Source organism: Oxyura jamaicensis, chromosome 14 (assembly GCF_011077185.1).
Source record: "Oxyura jamaicensis isolate SHBP4307 breed ruddy duck chromosome 14, BPBGC_Ojam_1.0, whole genome shotgun sequence".
NCBI lineage: Eukaryota > Metazoa > Chordata > Aves > Anseriformes > Anatidae > Oxyura > Oxyura jamaicensis.
In genome coordinates, this window is record NC_048906.1 from 12,702,143 (window position 1) to 12,715,660 (window position 13,518).

General features: G+C 49.0%; 1 protein-coding gene across 1 annotated transcript in view; it reads left to right on the top strand.

Moving 5' to 3' along the window:
- The window catches only part of TEDC2 (tubulin epsilon and delta complex 2), a 14,814-nt gene extending 1,575 nt beyond the window's left edge, over nucleotides 1-13,239 (top strand). The window contains exons 2-11 of the mRNA XM_035339817.1: nucleotides 10-151; nucleotides 578-1,259; nucleotides 3,140-3,193; nucleotides 5,052-5,136; nucleotides 5,506-5,620; nucleotides 5,857-5,958; nucleotides 6,398-6,609; nucleotides 8,800-9,029; nucleotides 9,062-9,436; nucleotides 9,501-13,239. Of these exons, the coding sequence (XP_035195708.1) occupies nucleotides 10-151; nucleotides 578-1,259; nucleotides 3,140-3,193; nucleotides 5,052-5,136; nucleotides 5,506-5,620; nucleotides 5,857-5,958; nucleotides 6,398-6,609; nucleotides 8,800-8,946 (1,539 nt within the window). The 3' untranslated portion in view covers nucleotides 8,947-9,029; nucleotides 9,062-9,436; nucleotides 9,501-13,239. The remainder of the gene's footprint in view (nucleotides 1-9; nucleotides 152-577; nucleotides 1,260-3,139; nucleotides 3,194-5,051; nucleotides 5,137-5,505; nucleotides 5,621-5,856; nucleotides 5,959-6,397; nucleotides 6,610-8,799; nucleotides 9,030-9,061; nucleotides 9,437-9,500) is intronic.
- Nucleotides 13,240-13,518: the final 279 nt, after the last annotated feature.

A 13,518-nucleotide genomic window follows, 5' to 3' on the forward strand; every position in this document is an offset into this window, starting at 1 on the left:
CGGGCCGAGGCTCCCGGCGGCGGGGGCCCGGAGGAGGGAGGCGGGCCGGAGGCGTGCGGCACTGCCGGTCTGTGCTCATTGTGCCCCCCGCGCAGGGACAGCCAGGACGACGAACAGGCGAAGCCAGAGGCCAGCTCCGGGGATGGATGTGGTGAGCGCTTCCCTCTCCGCCTGGTGTCACGCAGGGCCTTGGCCTGGCCGGGGCCGAGCCGGCTCAGGTGTTAGAAGCCCTCCTGCTGCCCTGCGCTGACTGCAAGCCTTCCTCCGCTTCTCCTTTCCACCGATGCCGTGGCACACGGGGCCGTGGTGCAGTAACCGAGGCCCGACCGAGATGAGGGGATTGAAACTTGTTGGCCAAGGGGAGGCTGCCTCCGGAGGATCGCCTTCTGGGACTCCCATCTGGGTCTTCAGGGCTTTGGGCATATCAGCCTGCCGCTCTGTGCACTCCCTGTGGGAGTGCGGCCACAGTACCTGTGGGTTCCATTTCCTTCCGCAGCAGCTGGAAGAGTGAGGTAATGTAGAGAGGAATGGGGAAGGTTTGGTTTTGGATCTTCTGATACGTCTTCTCCTCTCGCAGAGAGCAGGCCTTCACCAAAGGAGCTGGAAGAGCTGGAGCTGCTGAACAGGGCCTTAGAGAGGGCACTGAGAGTCCGGAAAAGCATCTCAAAAACTCCGTTAGAGATCCAAGCAGCTCCAGCAGAGAAACCTGCAGATGAAGGACCTGCTTTCGAGAGTGCTCAAGAACAGCAAGTGCCTGTGTCTGTCGGAGATGTTCCTGTGACCGGGGAGGTGAGGGCTGTAAGCAAAAAGCCTGCCTCTTTGAAGAAGCCCTCTCCATACCAGCTAAGAGCACCTTACAGGACTGACCCAGATGTGAAAAAAACACAAAGGAGAGCCCCAGCCAGATGTGTTTCTCAGGGTCCCAGGACAGCTGGGAAGAGCTCTTCAAAAGGGGTGGCTTCCAAACAAGGAAGGAGTCATAGGCCAGCCAACAGTGCCAGTGGCCAACAGGTCTGTGCTGCGACTGAACTCCAAAAGGCACCTGGTTCATCCAGGTCTGCCCTCAGGGAGCAGCAAAGCTTCTCCATAAGGAATTCAGGTGGGGAAAGGAACTTGGTAGCTGCTGACAGGCAGCTAATTGATGCAGGGAAGAAAAGCTGTGGTTCCTGTGGAGGTTCCAGCAGAAAGGAGAACCCAACAACTGAAAGCATCTCGGGAGGGAGCACCTCACCTCGGACAGTCACCGTCCAGCAGCAGGGGTGAGTGCTGGGAGATGGGAACCTTTGTTCTGCTCTGCTGGACGTTTAGCCTGGCACATCTGCCAAGTCTGCTCTATTGTCCACTGTTCTGTGGAACCTGCTTCAGTCTCACAGCTCCTCAGATCCTTCTCAGTAGAAAAGACCCTTTATAGTTCAGAAGCCTTTGTAGTTACTGAGTACACATTTCTGTGCTAAGGGCTGACTCTTGGATGGCAGGAAGTTCAAAAGTCCTTTAATTAAGGCTTCTGATGTTTCATAACCCTCCCGAAGTCCAAGACAGCAGTTTTACTGATCTGCCTCCTGACTTCTCCAAGAATGGAGAACTCTACCATTTTGTGGTCACTCTGCCCCAGACAGCCCCCGACCAGCACGTCTCCCACCAGTCCTTCTCTGTTAGTGAACAGAAGGTCTAGCGGGGCACCTCCCCTGGTAGGCTCACTAGCCAGCTGCATCAGGAAGCTATCTTCCACGCTCTCCAGAAACCTCCTAGACTGCTTCCTCTGAGCTGTATTGCGTTTTCAGGATGTGTCTGGGAAGTTGAAGTCCCCCACACGAGAACAACCGCTGACAATTTTGCAGCTTTTGCCAGCTGCCTGTAGAACTCCTCGTCTGTCTCCTCATCCTGGTTTGGCGGTCTGTAACAGACCCCCACCAGGATGGTTGCTTTGTTGGCCTTCCCGCCGATCCTAACCCATAGGGATTCAACCTTACCATTCCCAGCCTCAAGTTCCACAGCATCAAAACACTCTCTAATATAGAGAGCCACTCCACCACCCCTTCCGTGCTGCCTGTCCCTTCTGAAGAGCCTATAGCCAGACATTGCAGCACTCCAGTCATGGGAGCGGTCCCACCACGTTTCCGTGATGCAACCAAGTCATAGCCTGCGTGCTGCGCAGTGGCTTCCAGCTCCTCCTGCTTGTTGCCCATGCTGCGTGCATTAGTGTAGGTGCCCTTCAGCTGAGCCTTTGCCTTCTCCCCCAGCCTTGACATTGTTTCCCCGACACACCTCTAACAAGCCTTTTTTCATCCCTGCCCCCCCCTTCTTACCTAGTTTAAAGCCCTCTCAATGAGCCCTGCCAGCTCCTGCGCTAGGATCCATTTTCCCCTTAGAGACAGGTGGAACCCAACTGCAGTTAGCAGCCTGGGTGCTGAGTAAAGCACCCCGTGGTCAAAAAAACATCTGTTGGCACCGGCCCCTGAGCCATGTGTTTATCAGGTGGCCTTTCCATGTCTTCTCTGTACCCCTCCCTGCCGCTGTAGGGATGGAGGAACACACCACCTGAACTCCTGCTCCGTCTACTAATCATCCCAGTCCCCTAAAGTCCCGTGCCCGTAGCTTGCATGTGACTCTAGCCGTACCTGGCAACATGCGTGTTTTCACAATCACAAGTTAGGTTTTATTCCCCTACGGGGTTAGGAGGAATATACCCAGAGGAAGCAGAAATGTTCCTTTTGCATTGCTTTGTGTCGTGTGGCGCTAAGCAAAGCTGCCTTGTCGTGCTCAGCTATAGCAGTACAGTTAGGAAGGTTTGCACGTGCACACGTTTTTAATGATTAGGTTCCTTGAAGGTGTCGCTTCTGTCTTCACCCTGCTCTGTCAGGGCTTGGTCCTGGCTCTTCACCTTGGATGAAGCACTGGTTGCTGGTGGTAGGGTGTAGGTCAGCTCCCAGGTCAGCTCCTTTGATCTTTGTGGAAGCGACTAATCCTTTTGCCTTGAGGACAGGCAATTGAAAGCAGTGCTGGATTCCATCTCCAGGGCTTTTGACATCTTCCATTACAGCCAAATTCATTTCAAATTGAGACCAAATTGAACTTCCTTTACGTGAAGACCAGGCTCTGCTGACCTCCCGTAGTCAAGGTTAACAATTCTGTTTTGCAGATGCCAGCTGCAGCTACCGCATCCCTACCGGAAAGCCTATTCCAGGAACTGCAGGTAAGCCCAGCCTGGTCATCCAGGCCACGACTGCCCTCTGCTGAAGGAATGTGAAGGAGGGCTCAGGCTGGGGGGAGCCCTGGTTGGTTTCTGGGGCAGGCTGGGCATCATCGGCCCTGCAGTGCTGGAGCAGGAGGACCAGTCCCACGCGGGTGTCTGCAAGGCTGCTCCCAGGCATGTGTGTTTTCATGCTGATCTAGCCAGTAGTTTTATATTTGTTTTCAGAGTGCTAATCCTTGTTAATCCCCAAATTGAAAACATACAGGGATGCTTTAATCACAGGTTTAAGTGCTGCAGAAGTCTTCGCTGACCCTGTATACTAGATGTTGAAGGCAGGAAACCGTGTGGCATGGGTGCCTGTATGCCCTGTGCCACAAAAGTTTCCCAATCCGTTGCTGACCCAAGCACGTCTTTCGCCCATTCTCCAGTCCCCAGGCAGGATTCTCTCACCACTTCATTCAGGAAATCTTGTGATAATTTAGCATATTTCTAATTAAGTGATTTGTCCAGATATTAAGCTTAACACTGAATCTAGTTACAGCTCTTTGTGTTACCCTCAAGAATTGCTCCTCCTGTGGGGAACTGTCATTTGTCAGACAGCGATTTGTCAGATGCCCTTCAGCAAGTTGTAAAGACCTAGTTCCCTTAATTTTCCTCTATAAATTGAGCCTTTCAGCATCCTAATCACCCCAGTACAATCTTACACTCTTCGCAATTACTTTCAACTTAGCGACAAATTGAAAATAACCTTTGTGCTGAAGATCACTTAGAGAGAGAATGCATCTTGCCTGGCACACGTGGTAACTTCTGCTCTTTTCTCTTCCATTAACCTTACTATTTCTTTGCATAACGTGTTTCTGAAAACTGCATTTTCTATCATGATTTAAAAGATCCATCCAGATGGAGAGAAGACACGCGTGCTTGGGTTAGACAGTCACGTACTACGTAGCTATTTTTAAGCTTCCTCCTGATGGCTCTTGCTGTTCCTTGTGGCAGGTTTGGGGGAAATGGCTGAGATGCACCAGCTCTTTACAGCAGACATTTGAATAAAGGATGTTTCTGGGGGGTCTGGGCATCCGTGGGAATGTTGAAGTCTGTATGTTAAATGCACCTCCTCGGTAGCACTATTATTAGCATAGCATTTTCTTCTAAAATCTGGTCTCTGATACAAAGTCCTGTCCAGATTACTTTGATACTGTGCTTAAACCTCTGGTTTTTGTGTCCGTGACACTGGTGCACGGCTGTCGCGCTTCTTGCCAAAAATGCCACTTTGTCCTTAAAAAGATAAAGTTCAATTAAAGAAGAGTCTCGAGGAAGTTTAGCTGATGAAGGAATCGTGGTGGTAAAAGCTAGGGTGAGGGTTTGTCCTGTCTGCTCTACCATAGTAACCTTTCTGTACACATTTGCTAAAAGAGCAAATGTACAGAAATGCAAGAGACTTTGTCCTCCACCCCCACCCCCCAAGAAAAAAATGGAAGCTTATTACGTTTCCTATGGGATAAAAACACATGCAGGGAAATGCAGCAGGATCACTGATGTGCTGCAGGTTCATGTTCTGCTTTATGGAAGTGTGTTGTCTCTTCTGCCGGCTGGAAACCCTTCGCCTCAAAGCAAGCTGAGAGAAAGGACAGGGGTGTTTTGCAGTGTTTGAAGCTTTCTGTAGGGTGTTTTTGTCGGTCTGAGACCAGTCTGTAAAACTGAGGGGGCAAAAGCCAGTGAACAGCCACTTTTTCTGGTAAAAGAAAGTGGTGAGGAAGTGTTGGAAGAGCTGATGTCGTATTGGTGTGTGGTATTGGTGAGCGCTGTCTTGCACAACACAGGATAACTCTTCCACATCTTGTCCCTTTGGAATTTTCAGGGCATGGGAGAGAAGTCGTCTCTGCCAAACAAGTGCAGATGCAGCAGCTGCAAGGAAGCGTTTTACAGACAGGATCCAGACTACTGTATCCTTCCTCAGCTCGCCGCCCCCTTCCAAGAGCGTGGTGCAGTGCAGCAAGCAGCGGGTTCAGTCAGCTCAGGAGGTACTTACATTCGGAGAGTTACGCCTCCAGTAGCAGGAGGTTAAGTCCAGGCTGTAGGAAGTATTTTTTCTTCTTCATAGTGCAGCTTTTGAATAGTTATAAAACTTGGTATCCAGACAAACGAGGCCACGAGGTGAAGAGGCCGCAGACAGCTGTGCCAGCCTCACCTGCTGTCTGCGAACGACACTTCAGGGGCTGCTTACCCGCTGCCACTGCCCCTGATCCCAGCTGCCTGGGGCTCAATGTCGTGCACAGAGCTTGTGCTGTGTAATGTTCCTTAAGCTGCTGCTGTTTGAGTTCTGTCCACCGATGCCAGCACTCAGTCCTGCAGAGATAGAGGAGGAATTAAAGGTCCTCCAGGATGTCCCATCGCTTCTGAGCCAGTATGTGGAAGCTGAGCCTGCAGGTAAGAAAAAAGGGAAATGGGGGAGGAGGGCAGAGGATGGAGTAAGGATGATTTTGGTGGGTTCCTATTCCATGCATCTTTTGCTCTTGGTGTGTGCCAGACATGAGGGACAGGGACAGGAGCCTTCTCTGTCCAAAGTAAGGGCTGGTTTAACCCAAGGTCACTCCAGGAGGTGATATGTGGAAGAAAGCTGCAGTATGCTTATGCCTGCTGGTTTTCCTCTGCTTCTCTTCTAGACCATCCCACTCTGCAAAGAGAGTATGAAAGCCTTCTAACCTTGGAGGGTTTGCAAACCACAGTCTCCCAGTGCTTGCACAAGCTGCAGCTTCTGCAAGCAGGTGAGCCAGTCCTTGTCTTTGTGGTCAGGTATGAATGTGGCCAGCTATGCTTGAGCAGTGGTTTGCCCTCTGTGTTCAGAGCGTTATGGACCAACATCATTTTTCTCCTGGTTATCGTTTGTGGTAAAGTAGTAGATAAAAGCCTCTCTGGTGGCAAGTGAAGCCATGGTGCCTGTTTGCCACCCATCTGTGGCTGGGAGAGGCTCGGAAGTTTTACCTGGTGCAATTCAAAAGAGTTTGTGGCGGAACCATCGGGAGACTGGGGACACTGCGTGCTGTAACTTAAGATGTCCCCATTGTGCCATGTATGAGGAGCTTACCCTGACAAGTCTAATGTCATTAGTCATTAATTTCTAGGAACAGTAAGCAGATGACAAGTTCTGTGAGTACAGGTTTAACTTGCATGTTCCTGTCTCCTGCCATTTCTTCACCCTGACAGCTGTGGAGTCCCAGATGAGGCTGCACCCAGACTGCACTGGGGATGTAGGAAGCTGCTGTCCCGCCTGTGTTCCTGCCAGGGGTCGGGCATGTGGCACTGCAGGCACGCTGGCTGTGCCTCTCCTCTGGTACTCCAGTTTCCAGGAGCTGAGGGACCTGTTTGCCTTGAAGCTGCGCGTGTCAATGCTGCACCAGGAAATTGCCTTACAAAAGGTGAGTGTTAATGCTACTGTGGTAGGGCAAGAAAAGGGCAGTTGTGGTGCAGAAGTTGGGGTACTGGATCGTGATGGAGGACCAGTAGTACAGCAGGCTCTCCCAGTGGTGTTTCTGTGTTTATGCTTCACATCTGTGTCATCTGTGTCCCATTAGTGCCTCACTTTGCAGGTAGCCAGACTTACTAAGACCACAGCAGAGCGTTAAGTGTTAGACCCTTTTCTTAGCCACTCTTTTGGAGTAAGGCAGTGGAGGATGTTGGTAATGCTTGGTGATTGCTTTTGGCAGCCCTTTATAGTCCCTTTAGGGCCCCCACTCTGTCACTCTCTTCTGTGTGACCTCTTCAACCGGTGAACTTCTCTGCTCTCCGTTGTTTTCCTCTTAATTTCAAACCACTGTGCTGCTACTCTTGACTCTACCTTCCTGAGACTTCCTGTAAGAACATGAAAGGAGGTCAGCTTCTCCACCAGCGAGCTTGCTGCACAGAGATCATTTGTTCTTCTCAACCTCCAACGGCAAAGGGCAGAGACCTGTGAAATCACATCTACCCTCTTCCTTTGACATACCCTTTGATCTGTCTCAGTGACAGAGGCTTTGGAAAAGCAGGTTTTTTATAACCTGGGGAAGAGTTATTTGTAAGTGGCCATAGTTCCCTCTCTGGCTGAAGACGGACTGTTGCTTGTTTTCAACGGGGCTTTTAGTGCATATCCCTGAATTACGGGTTGTGAGATCTTTGCTGTTTGTGTGCCCAAAATGTAGTTACTGAAGCCTGATGCTTCGTTGACGGGCCCTATTTCCTCTGCACATGTATTTAAATAGATGCTTTGTGTCGGGTGAGCGCAGAGTATCTGAAGCAGCTCTGTGCAGAATATGCAAGATACGTAAAATTATTGGGACAGGTGAAGTGAATGGACATGGTACAAGATAAATATACTGGGAAATGAGCTCCATGTTTCTGGGCCAGCCCTGTCCATGGCCTTTCTGTAGAGGAACAGCAAGAATCATAAAAAGTCCCGTTAACTCTTAGCTTGTCTTTGGTGAAGGTCTGTTTCCCTCTCTTCTTCTGCATTAGGAGCAGATCAGGGGGATGGAAAAGAGAAGGGTCTTTCTCATAGGATGTGGGAAATGCAGCACTTCTTGTGCCAATTTTCTCCTTCTGTCCACAAATCTTAACTCTTTCCAGAGATTAGCAACTGTGCTCCATCCCTGTTCCCTGCAGAGGTTTATAGAGGACCGGAGAGGGGGCCCCCTGCAGATATCCTGCACTCTGGGTCTTCCTTTGTGTCCACCACTGAACCACGCTTTGAGGGACGTGATTGTCACATGCAATTTATTGTCCACTCTTCTCCCGGGAAGGCAGTGTGCATAGTAGGCTGCATGGAGTTTTAATGAGCAGACTGCTTGGAGTTCATTAGCAGATACTAGCTGAAAAAATCCCAGGCAAAATGCCTTTCTGAGTGTTAATTCAAGACCGGGGCACTGAAGGGTAACTTTATCCTTCGACAGGATGCACACTTCTGCTTGGGTTGTCAGTCCCAGTCATCATCCCAGAGCTTTGTGCTGCTAATTATACTGTGAAAGGCCAGTGGTCATCTGGGAGTGTGGACTGAGATCATGAGCTAGGCTTAATAAGCCAGAGGTCAGATCAGGGAAGGTCAGACAGCTCTAGCATCCGCAGCAGCATCTCTGTCCTGCATGGGCCGCAGTTGGCCTTTTGCCCACCTGTCTTGTATTAATGTGACCCATGTGGGAGGAGGCAAGAGCCATCAGTCATAAATGAGGAGTTGAACTTAGTGGAGGGTGAGTAAGCTCCTTGCTGTGTGGTTGCAGAGCTCCCAGATCAACTCCGTGCACTCTTGCTTGGAGTTTCTTGCAGAGAGCTGATCTCATCCCAGCGCTGGGCCTTCTCTGCAGCACGGTGCTGTCAGAGCCCGCAGAAGAAAAGCACTGCCACTTATCTCGCTGGTTGAGGAGCGCTGGGTGGCTGCTGGTGTGCTTTATGAGCAGGGGATGAACAACTCTGTCACTTAAATATGACAAAAGAAAGCATTTATCTGCCAGTTAATGTGGTGTATTACTCATACTGCTCTGGTTAGCTTTCGCTTGTTATGCAGCCACTTCAGTTCCAGGAATTCTCGAAGTGCACCCTGGCCCTGCTCTGGTGACGTTGTCTTCTTTGTTCTTGCCCAGCTCACAATGACAGAACTCCTGCCTGTCCTGGAGTCCGAGGCATACCCAGAGGCCTCTGCAGCTCAGCTGTATCGGGCGATGTACACACAGCTCTGCGAAGGCGGCAAGCGGTTCCCTGTGCTGGTGAGAGATGAGCTGGCAGACTGATCTGGTGAGAACCTCCTACCAGCCATTCACATAACCAGAGAGAGTTTTAAGCAATAAATCTTTACCAATAACTTTGTTTTTTTGTTTGTTTGTTTGTTTTTGTTTTTTTTGTTTGTTTTTTTACTCTACTTGTTTGTCCAACTAAAGGAAACTAAATTCCTGGCTTTTGGCTTTTTCTTTGTATATGAGATTTACAACCTGCTAATTCTGAGGCTCTCTGAAGCTTCAGAAGCCTTCAGTGTTTCCATGGGTATGGTGCTGGCTTTTCTTCAAAGTCTTCCAAGGTCTGTCTGTCCAGCCAGCTCTGGATTCTTGACCTCCTTGGCCGTGACACTGCCCTTGTATTCAGACTGTAGCTATCCCTAAGACATAATTCACGCTGATCGCAGTATACTGGGGGCACAGCTTTCCAGTGTCAGAAAATCCAGAGAACCTGAGCTTCTGCTTCCCTATTACCGTGTTCACAAGTTGGTATATAACCAGCATTGTAGTTGTGACTGACTAATATTCACTGACTAGCAACATTTCTGATGTCTTCATCCACAGAAGCGTAGGTTGCATGCAGTAGTGCCTCTTCAGGAACTCGTCTGGTTTCCAGACAGCCAACTGCTCCGAGCTGGGCCGGCACCTGCACCGCTCTGCAGCTGCAGCAGTCCTTTCCTGGTAGCCTGCCAGCCACGTTGCTGCTCAGAGCAGGGGCCTCTTCAGGCAGTTTCATGACTCGCCGGGCTCTTTTGTAACGACTTGCACTAGCCTACAACTGAAATACTTTTGCTGGACCACCTTAGGTGGTGATCGTGCCTGAGGCAGCAGTCTGAGCAGGGCTGGGCTGTCTGCACTCGGGAGATGTCAGGGAAATCCAGCTGCAGCAGTGGAGAGCTGACAAAGCAGCCCGGTAGATGGCACTCAGCCCTTTGCATTGCTGCTGAACCTGTGCCGGTGGCTGGTGGATTCGTTTCCCAGAGTGACTTGTGCAATGTCCTGCCCAGCTATATAAATACAGGTACTCGAGCAATTCTGACCTTATCACCACGGGAAAACTCCGGCTTTGGTTCTTCATGCATCTTAGGTCTTCACTTGTGGGCCCTACATCCCCTGGCATTGCCGTGTAGCAATTTAAGCAATGCTTTGGAGTTGTATGGAATACTTCTGTGTTGTTAAGTCCATTTAGAGAAGGGCCACTACAGAATTTTAATTCTTGTTAATTTGACTTGCACTGTGTCATGTTGCTGGACTGAGCTGTTTGTTTGGAGTGATTTGGCTCCTAGCAATGCTGACGCTGGTCATTATTTTTTCATGGCAGGAGATAAGGCTGTCTCTTCCAAATATTTGGCGTGTTCCCAATTCACTGAAAATTACCCAAATATATGAAAATCAGCATCTCTTGCACTTTTATTTTTTATCAGATTGCATTTGTTTGTTCATATGTAGGATTTCATTTCCCATGGAGTCGGCCGTTAGGGCAGCTCTGGCATGTGCAACAGAAGCACGCAGCAGCTACCCAGGGATGTTTGCTTTTGAGCCTGGATGTATTTTATCTGAAGGGTTGGCTTTTCTTTTTCTGCATGCATATGTGGAAGCGTATGCGTGAACAGACAGACGGATGTAGGACGGAGCTGCTGTAAGGGACAGATGTATACGACCTCTTGTTTTTGTTGAAAAGGTTGGGAAAATGCTGGTTTAGCGTGGTTGTGTAGGTGGTAGAGGGATGGAAGGCTTGTCCCACATTTTTCTTCCCCCAGACCCAAACCAGCTTTCTCTGTGTGACTAGGCATCTGCCCCTTCAGGATACCTGAAGGTGGCTGTGTGTGACGGCATGGGAATTCATCAGGAATCGGGGGTGAAGGAAGAATCTAGAGGCTCTTCACCATCAGATCAGTGAGACCTGCCACCAGGCATACCAGCACGGGTGAGGAGCTGCTCAGAGCAGTCTGATGTAAATTGGCAGCCACAGCAGGGACTGTACAGGTGTGAAAGGAGTGTGAAAAAGAGACCAAGCCCACAGGAACGTGCTCTCATGGGCAGGGGTTGCTTCAAGCTCAAAGGAAAGCTGAAAATGTAGGAGCGGTTGCAGAAGAGTCACCAAGATGTTGACTGGCAGGTAGCTGGGTTGTTCTGTGCTGCTGGATGCAGCGTGGTTTCGTTATGCTTCCTACACTGTTTGAAAGGCATTTTATAATTTTGCCAATTTTCATAAATATGTAAGACTTTAAATCATCTGAATGACTCACTTCTTCAAATGAATCTTGTGCGATAGCAGATAAGAAGATAGAATAGCAGCTTAACTCTGAGCTTGGGGGGGTGTTGTTTTTGTTAGAAAATGTGCCATTGTTACAGGAGAAAGTGATGTTGGTTCAAATTGAGATGAAGATAAAAGACAGAAGATTATATTTGTGATGGCAGGAAATAGTATTACCAGAAATGCAAGAAATACAGTGTTTTGTGAAACTAATCGGTGATTCCAGTGTTGTGCAGACTTGAGGTGAGCCAAAGCACGGCAAGGGTCAGGAAGTATGAGCAGATCTTATTCCTGCCTGGTCCGTTACAGTAGAGCCTTACGAAGTTTTTAGCTTTCACTGCTAAAGGACACGAAGCCGAATTGTGGGTAGAGGTGGTTTTGTTGGTGGTGGTTGGTTTGTTTTCTCATTTCTTTACAGACCCTGCGATATTAAAACCCTTCCAACGGCTCCAGTTTCTTTTCTACCAGCTTCCTCCCTTCCTTCCCCTCTGCCACTTCTACGCCTACTGTTTTTGTTTTTTAAACATGATAGGCAAGTGGGAAGAAGCGCTTCTGTCCGCGCACACTGCAATCAGTTGACCCTCTTACAGAGTTCCACGTGCACTAGCTAGGTTAGGTTGGGTGTTTAGCGTTGAAACCTTCAAGGGTTTTACGCAGCAGATATTCTCAGACATGCCGTCAAGTGCTCGCGACAGCTCCTTTTTTGAGAAATGCAGAATGTAGAGAGTAAGCAACGTGGATTTAGGCATTCTCCACTTAATGCGGAAATAACACGAGTCTTCCTCGTTAGGAGGCAAGGTGAACCTCAGAAACTGGCATGGAGGAATATCGTTCCTCTTCCATCCTTCTTGAGGGGATCTAACAGTGGGTGACTGGCTCCAGGGTCCCACCCCCGCAGCAAAAGGAGGACAGGTTTCCCAGCTGCTCAGGCATCATGGTTTGGAGAGGCAAAACCAGACCGGCTGTACGAGAGAGGTGAATTTCATCAAGAAACAGTTTAAGTGGGTAAGTGTTGAACTGGGGGGAGAACTCCCAGCTCACTCTAGGTAACAAATTTGCTGCCAGCGTTATTCTTGAAATGAGCTTTCTGTATGAGCTCCAGAGAGCAGGCTGCTTAATTAAAACACTGTATGGAGTCAAGTCTGAAGCACGTAAACCTGAATCAGCCATTTGTTAGGCCGTGTGCACTCAGTTGTGCTGGTCAAGGATTATTAGGAAGCGTAGCAGTACTTTAAAATGCTGAGTCCTTGCTTTCTGGACAGCAAACTCGTAGCAGAAGCATTGAGACACACACGTGCTTTTTTCTTTTAAACTCAAGGCAATCTCTCCCAGAGTTACAGAAGTTGGATTGATTAACGTGGTGCCTAAATGGAAATGTTGTGCTACCAACAACCAACATTTAGAGGATTTATAGTGGAGAAAACAGTGTGCTTATCAGACTGTCTTAGTGTAAGAGCTTGATTTCCACCTGAAGCTCTACTGAGACCCTTTATGCCCACTTCTGATAAATCTGAAAATCACGTTAGTGTGTTACATGGGAGTGCAGACCATGCAGAGGATGCTGAATGCTGGTAACGCAGGAAGCGTGGCGCTCCTCCGGTCTGTCCCGGGGAATCTCATTCTTGGTATACCGCAAGCAGTGGCTTGGAAATGCTTCAATAGCCTTCTGAGAGCAGGGAGAAAGGGCCAGCAGAGATTTCGGGCAGGAAGCCAGTTCACAGCTGTGCGTCCCGAGTCCTCTCACCAGGTGGGGTCACTGAGAGGCTGTAGCAGATGATGGACCTGACACCACGGGCTCGTCACTTATCTGTAAAATGGCGATTGATATTATTTCATTTGCTCATTAGCTTGGTCCTGCCGCATCTGTGACCTCTGGATCTTTTAAGCGTATACACTGGGCCTGGCACAGTCTTGTTTCACTGGAAACTTCCTAGTCCTCCTTTACCGTGATTAAAAAAAAAAAGTCTTGCAAACCAAAAACCCTAACCATGACTCAGCCTGACATGAAAACAATTCATTAAATCGGTATTAAAATTTCTATTATCCACCATGCAGATTGAGTACTATTTCTGTAACATCAGAGCTACCATCCAGAAGAAAAGATCTTTCATCATGTTCTTAATTTGTGAAAAAAAAGGTCTTTAGTATTGTAATCGAGAAAAATCTATTGCTTGTTAATTAATCTGAGCCCAGTTAGAGAGGAGAGGGCAAGCAGCACTGTTCCGTGTGTGCCGGAATACAAAGAGCTGGTAACGGGGGGTTGGAATTAAAAGCAAGTTTTGAACTGTAACTTCAGAAGGCAAGAAATTACAGCAGTGGGCTATTTAGGCACG